Source organism: Branchiostoma floridae, chromosome 15, assembly GCF_000003815.2.
Source record: "Branchiostoma floridae strain S238N-H82 chromosome 15, Bfl_VNyyK, whole genome shotgun sequence".
Lineage (NCBI taxonomy): Eukaryota > Metazoa > Chordata > Leptocardii > Amphioxiformes > Branchiostomatidae > Branchiostoma > Branchiostoma floridae.
In genome coordinates, this window is record NC_049993.1 from 14,752,731 (window position 1) to 14,760,392 (window position 7,662).

At 41.1% G+C, this 7,662-nt stretch overlaps 1 protein-coding gene across 1 annotated transcript in view; it reads right to left on the bottom strand.

Moving 5' to 3' along the window:
* Positions 1-6: 6 nt before the first annotated feature.
* Positions 7-7,662, bottom strand: part of LOC118431512 (receptor-type tyrosine-protein phosphatase epsilon-like) — a 16,407-nt gene continuing 8,751 nt past the window's right edge. Inside the window, exons 10-21 of the mRNA XM_035842753.1 lie at positions 7,021-7,118; positions 6,370-6,489; positions 5,654-5,805; positions 5,169-5,304; positions 4,480-4,629; positions 4,231-4,324; positions 3,631-3,707; positions 3,043-3,177; positions 2,315-2,440; positions 1,754-1,905; positions 1,109-1,244; positions 7-497 (exon numbers count right to left, since the gene is read on the bottom strand). Coding sequence (XP_035698646.1) covers positions 423-497; positions 1,109-1,244; positions 1,754-1,905; positions 2,315-2,440; positions 3,043-3,177; positions 3,631-3,707; positions 4,231-4,324; positions 4,480-4,629; positions 5,169-5,304; positions 5,654-5,805; positions 6,370-6,489; positions 7,021-7,118 — 1,451 coding nt within the window. The 3' untranslated portion in view covers positions 7-422. The remainder of the gene's footprint in view (positions 498-1,108; positions 1,245-1,753; positions 1,906-2,314; positions 2,441-3,042; positions 3,178-3,630; positions 3,708-4,230; positions 4,325-4,479; positions 4,630-5,168; positions 5,305-5,653; positions 5,806-6,369; positions 6,490-7,020; positions 7,119-7,662) is intronic.

Here is a 7,662-nt window from a genome sequence, read left to right on the forward strand (position 1 = left end):
TCTGGCCGGCTTACTCCTCTATTTGTTCAATTTCTACGATTTTTCAAGCGATCCGGAGTCTGGTAGAGACTACAATGTAGCCAATATGGAAGTCATGAGTACGTTTCCAACGTGGTGCCAATATACCACTCTAGTGTCATTTTACTACAGGAGTGCACCTATAGATTTTCACGTCAGGAATGAATGGCTGTGATATTATGTTTTGTATTTTAATTTCTTGTAACAACGTTCATAGTATCTTTTTTCAAAATTTAAACTTTTGCCGTCCGCAAATCATGTCATCCATTGAATTCACTTCCAGTGGCCTAATAGAAAAAACTTCAAGTATGTACTATCACAGATAAAATTCCATTCTAACATATACCACAACTTTTGCTATGGACATTGTGAACATGATTGTAATTTCTCTACATCTAGAATATCTAGGCAAAGTTTGAGTAGTGATCAAAACTGTCCAGATACTCCACAACGGCCTGGTAGCAGAACTGGTACTGATCCTGTAGAAATATAAAATTAAAATTCATTAGTAAAAGAAGATCAATTAGTATTGTGTAAATTCTTCCTTAGGACTTTGGAATTTATTTTCTGATATCTTTACCAGAATGTTATGGTTTTGGTGTCCTTTGTGTTTTCCCAACATAAGTCGAGAAGCTATGGTCGAATCATTGTCATAATTCGTTGGTAAAGGGTCACAAGAACAAGAATCAAGATTTATAATGGGCCTTTTAGCACCTTTGTACGATACTGCAGCGCTAGCGAAACGCCCGTTTTCTTGTGTCACCTTTTCAGGTTTATTATCATGAGATAGTAAACGACGAGGGGGGATACACTTAAACTTAGCCACGTGTTTTCGCCGCAAAGGCGCCATCTACATCGGCTACACATAGTGACGAGAAGCATAACTCCAGTGAGAAGCTCTAAATAAGGCGTCTGATAGACATCAAAACGTAAGCAAAGAGAGTATAAACAGCTTGTTGTGTAAAAGAATTCTCATATATAATGGATAGTTTATTGTACATATGCAGACTTTAAGGTTGCTCATTCTACAGAAAATGGTCGTATCATATTCAATATGTATGTTGTGCAATATGTCAAAATTATCACTTACAATGGTCTGCACCATGTGGGGGCGCTGCTGCCGGAGAGCCTTGACAGTTTGGAAGACGTCACAGTTTCCTTCTGTCTTCACCCGCTCCAGAACTGTGCTGATGGCGCAGAACGTCCCCGTTCGGCCTGCGCCAGAACTGCAGAATAGAAAGAAGAAATCGAGAATTTACATCGGATTCCGTGAATTTTGTAGAGCTTTTGTGAACTTGTGAATGCCACAGCCCTAGCCACCACAGATGTTATTTGTCTTCCCATTTCCTTCTTTTCTTAATAAATACCAGCTATATATACCTCAGACAATGGGTTATTTGTCAGGGCGGTTGACCAGCTTTTTATGGACTCTATCACACACTACTTTCAAGAAGGGGCTGTCGTCTTGGGTCGCTGCAGTACCTGCAAATACTGCTAGGGTGCACGATATCACCTACTTTTATCTTTGCCTTTGGTCCTTCATTAACTTCCCACACACCAAAGTTCATGCAAATCTATCAAAAGGTTGCAAATCTATCAAAATGATAATATTGAGTGATGGGTACAAACACTCCCCCCTCCAAAATGGTGAATAAAAGTAAAAATTGAAGCAAGCAATCTGTCGATAGATAATGTTAAACGTGTTAATGTACACAGTGATTGATTGGGTTTTCACCTGCAGTGGATGGTGATTGGTCCGTTGCCAGAAAGCTGTTGTTGCTTTTGAACCTGACCAATCAGATCGATGATTCCAGCCGCGTTGTCAGGCGCACCGTGCTCAGGCCAGCAGTGGAAGTGAAACTGGTGAACATTGCGACTCTTTTCACCCTAAAGAGAAGAGATTCATTATTCTTAACTATCAACAGCATATGGGTGGCATATGCATCACTTTAAATGCTAGAGACAATATTCAGCGCTTTGAAAGTCAGGAGTTCAAAATGTCTATGTCTATCTCCATTCCGGTTGGTTACCTGCGAAACATTCATTCATTCATTCATTCATTCATTCATTCATTCATTTTGTAATGCTAGTGGTCTAAAATGTCTGCTATCCAATATGTTCGTGTGCGTCCGACTTTTGGGTGAACAATTTTTACTGGTATCTAAAATTTGACAGCTTTCAAGACATTTGAAGACACCACCACCAACAAAAAGAGTTGAATATAAAAAAAAACACAGATGTAGTATTAACGATATTTCAGAATGGATTGACATCGACTTAGTTTCTTAAACTGTACCTTTCTATTCTCCAGTGTGAATGTGCGGTGTGTGAAGTCCCCAAACTCATTCTGGTCATCAAGCTTGACGATAAGGTCACCGTACGCCTTTGACCCCTCCTCCGGCCAGTACCGTGCACATGTGCTCTGAAAAAAACAACAGTTCAGTTCAGTTCATCCTCGGCGAGATGATACCATCGTCTCCACATGTTCCTGTCCAGCATGATCGAACGGAGATCACCGGCCTGTAAACCCGTGTCCTCGAGCAGTAGCTTCCTGAGTGTGGCCGAAGAGAAAAACAACGGACAATGGCAACTTTGGCGACTTTGTTCTTTTAGCTCTAATGGCAAGTGGTAGTCACCCGGGTGATAGAGGTTATCCGTTTATTCAATATAAAAAAATAAAAATAAAAACTTAAAACTTGGCGACGTAAAATACCAACGACAAAACAAATGTATTGTTAGTACTCATTGCCTAAGTTTGTACTTGAACAGATAGACGCATGATTTTAAAGGAATGGTTGTTTAGAAATACAAGTCTAAAATGCTGATATCAATGATAAAATTTTCAGCAACCTTAATTTAGCTATAAATTTGTTCGTCGTATTTTCGAGCTGGAGGTTTCTTACGCGCGATATTTTAGAGAAGCACACGTCTTTTCAAGCCAGTTACTGTAAAGATTACCAAGAAGAAGCTTGAGATTTTTAATTTAAATCTACTCTTCATAGAAAATGCCAATCGTGTGCTTACTCGGTCTTTCTCCTGCAGTTCGGTGAGCATGACGATAGAGCAGGAGTTCCACTCCCACACCATCCTCCAGAAGTCCTCCACAGTCCGGTCCAGCGGGCCCTGGGTAGCGATGTATGCATCCCTCTCACGGTAGCCCTGCAAGTCGTACGTGTTATGAAACACTTTTCACACATTCAATTACAAAAAAAGGTATATGGAAGTCCGTATTATTGCTTTCCGCATTGACATTCTTTTGCTTTAGGTCAAGGTTGCGGATAAAGAGGTGTATTTAACTTGACATTTACTATACAGGCTTGTTCCTGAACCGAAAGAAAACCAAATTTTCGGCTGTTAACGTTGCGTAACAAAAATCATAACAACGGAACTCAAACGGACTTGAACATGTGCACATGTGTGAATGGTTTAGTTTGTTACATCTTTTTCTTTCATGGTTCACGTAATAAGATATTTTGTGAGGTACATGGCAACTGAAATGGTGTAAAATCGAAAATATTACATTTGTGTGCATCTTCCGTAGGCGATGTTTAGTCTATTAAGAATTTTTGAATTTAATGTTAGCATAAATTGTTAATAAGGTGTGGAACTTACATCGATGAAGGATGCATTGATGTAGTCTGAGCCTGTCACACCTGTCTTGTGCTGCAGGAAAACTCGAGACGTGTCATCTGAAAAAAAACCCAGTAAGTCCACCTTTATCTGATAAATGATGATGAAACTTATATAATTAGAGCTTTAGTAATGACTTGTTGACACTAAAGCTTTCAAACCAATTTAGTCCTTAAGATGTTCAACGTGTTCAAAAAACGGAATATCTAGATTTGCGCGTTGGGTTGATTTAGTACCTAACTTATAGTTGAATGTGAACTAGAAATGTAACATTTTCAAGCCAATACACAATGTTGACGTTCAAACGGTCAGCTAACAAACTGCTTCTCTGCTAATTCTTACTCAAGCACATTCATAAACATGGTGACCAACTCCTCCAGCTCTGTCCTGCCACTTGCTAGACTACACTGAACACCGTATGATGACTGCTACTTTACCGGTAACCATAATAACAGCTGACTGGGTACAGGTTATTGACCCTAATTGGCTTAAAGATGGAGTGGATGAAGACAATGCCAAATAAACAACATATTTCCTTTCCGAGGAGGTAAGCATCAAAGTGAAATACATGACACTACTCACAGGGCAGGACCTGCAGCACCCTGTTCTTAGAGATGTTCTCGGGCAGGTTGCCGTTGCGCATGTTCGCCTTGTCAACTGGGACCCTCGTGAGTTTCTGTTGAAATATAACAAATAACGAACGTGTCAGGGCGAACATGTTTACCATGAACGTTTGCTAATGATGATACCGAGTTTTACGCTGATGAATCAACCATATAGTGAGATTCTAAAGAGGAGGTTTAATCAGAACACCAACAGACAATAACGCACCTCAAACTCCTGCTCCAGCCCGGTCTTGTGGGAAACCTGGTCCTCCCGCTTGAGGTTCTGAAGATGACGGTGGATGCTGGTCACCTCTATCTCCGTGTCTCCGTACAAGTGCTGTTCCATCAAGGCGCGGTAGATGAACACATACTGGGCCTAGAAAAGAAAAAAAGTTGTGTAGGAAAAATATAAATTTCATAGACCACAAAATGTGTCGTGTGTAAAGTCTGCAAACATAAATCCAATCAATCAATTAACCAACCAGCCAACCAACCAACCAACCAACCAATTAATCAATCAATCAATCACTTGCAGGTATCATTAGCTAACGCATGGATGCAGTAAAGGTGACATGCAGTTCCATATATCTTGATAGTAACATAGCTGAAGACCTCTCAAGGGTTGGTCAACCATCGTTCAGGTTTAGTCGTTGGTTCAAAAGCCCTAAAAAATGGGTCTTGAGATATCACATCAACTCTACATTCATACGTTTGGTTGATTCTTTAACTTATTTTAGACAACAACAACAACACCAAGCGTTATTGACACGGCAAAAAAGTACCAGTAGTCCCTTTTGTGTGGTCAACTGTACATGTAAGCTACAAAAAAAAAAGAATACAGAATAGATCTTAAAATCATTTAGATGTGATCTTCCTCAAATATGAAACATCCACTTATAACACAATTTTAATCACCTCCGCTTGAACCATCTGACTCCGGCTCTGTCGAGTCTTGGACACAAACCCGAACACATCTACCTTCCCCTCCTCCGCCATCATCGACAACATGGCGTCCATGGTGATGAAAGTTCCGGTACGGCCAACACCGGCACTGGCAAATAGACAAAGGTAGTTCGTTATTGGTTAAAAGCAACAGTGATAATGTTCATGTGGCGAGAGATCAAAGCACAAGACCTTTCAAGGTTCAGCCAATCAAGATTTAGGTTATGTCGTCGGTTTAGAAAATCGTAGAGTTCAATTTGTTATCACATAGCACAGTAGGGTAATGATGACCGTATAGTTCTGAAGAAAACTGGCAGCATGCTGTGCAAAAGTTACGGTTCGTTCAGTGTAAGATATTGCTGCCGTGCCACTTACCAACAAAGCTAGTGTGTTATAGAGGCTATATAGATACACATACATGCACAGTTCAAATGCAAGCACCCTATTGGTCAACCTACCTGCAGTGCACAACGATGGGGCGGTCACGTGACGTGATGGAGGTCATGACCTTCTGGTGGAACTTAAGCAGCTCGGCGGGGTTCCTCGGGGCTCCGAAGTCGGGCCACCCCAAAAACTGGAACTGTGTGATCTTCCGCTGCTTTTCGTCTCCCTAGTAAGCAAGGAAGTTTATAAGAGCTGTGTTAGTGTTGTCAATAAGTTTACAGAAGACAGCAACTTCCTTCAGGGAGAAATAAAAGAACCAATGAAAAACGCAGAACATTGCTGTACAGGTCTGCATTCTAGCTGATAAACCAGTACATGAGTTAAAGGCGTGCATGTTCAAACTTTAGGTAAACGTTCATATCACCAGGAATATGGACATTGCTGTGTTGTTATTTTAGAGTAACAGCAGAGTATTCAAATCAAGTCACCCTGGGTTCTCATACAACAGTGTGGCCGATGCTGTGTCATTGAGGAAGGCAATTAACACGATTTTTCTTAGTCTACCCAGATGTTCAAATTAGTACCTGACGTCGACATGTAAAAGGTGGTTGGGCTCCGTCACCCAATAGCGTGTCCTATTCACAGTGCATTACGACCCATTGCCCCTACGACCCCCAAAAGGCTAAAGGACTAACGTAAGCTTCCTTATAGACATCGTGCAGTTAACTTACCCCGAGTACATGACGACTAGACATGCGCACTTAAGCCTGAACTGGCTTATAGAACTTACTTTTGACACGAGTAAGACCCTGGTGACGTAGTAGACCATCGGGATAGTGTCTGCCAGAGTCACGCTGATCTTGCCATAAACCTCCTCACCGGATTCAGGCCAGTACTGGGTACACTTGGTCTGTTACAACAAAATAGACATAGAAACTATAAACATTAAATGCGTTGATAAAAGTTAGACGTTAATGCGTGAGCACTAAACATGTTTCATGCTCCATATTGTGCAATAGATTAGGCAGAATGATAATCTATAAGATATGGCAAACCAGCTCAAAACAAGCTTAATTGTTTATGGTTACGACCTAGACTTAAACCATTTTCTTTCTATGAGAAAAGCCTATTTCTTACCCTTATTTCATTTATGCTATCTACACATAAAAAGCATGACGATGTGTCAACAATGAATTGATTTCTTTTAAACTCTGAAACAAGATCGGTCACTGCAGTTGTAAAACTTTACTAGGACTATTCTTCTAGCCAAGGCACCTCGTCTAGCCATATGCATTTTTTAAAATTCCCGGTGTTCTTTAGCCAGGTTAGCCCAAGTCAGTGTTACCACACTACTTTACAGTGGAGCTCTGTATGAAACAAAAAGGACAATAGCTGTGATAGTTTTAAGATGAATTGTATTTGGAGAAGTTTTCTGCACTACCTTGCCCTTCTCCTCCAAGTTGGTAACCATGACGATAACAGTAGACCCGGTCTCCCACATCATCCTCCAGAAGTCGTGAATAGTGTTTGGTTTCGGACCTGTAAATGAAAGCAGTGTAATATGATTATTACTATATCTCTACTATATCTTTCTAGTAATTCGTAACACAGTGGCTGCATATCAAAGATTACGCTAACTCCTAGGTTTATGAAACTTAAGTCATCAATCGTGTTGTACATAACCAAACGCGTAGCATATGTACCTTTTTAGTTATTAGCGGCCCGGGACCAAGATATTCAAATCCCGACTGTACATGTGTCGCCCACCTGACATGCACGTAACAGGAAAGGGTCACAGTCCCTATACCCCCCTCACATGTAGCGAAAATCGATCGGACGACGAGTCTGGGAGCTCTAAATTACGAGGAGGCATGACCATGACGGGAAGGGGGAACTCTGCCATTTCTTCGTCGGCATCAGGGTCATGACCCCTCGTAACTTATAGCTCGCAGACTCGTCGTCCGATCGATTTTCGCTACCTTTGAGGGGGGGGGGGTATTAGGATACGACGTCAAGCCATGATCTCTGTTCATTTTACTTGTTGAAAAGAGGAAAGAGAATTTCCCGGGCCCCATGCACCTCG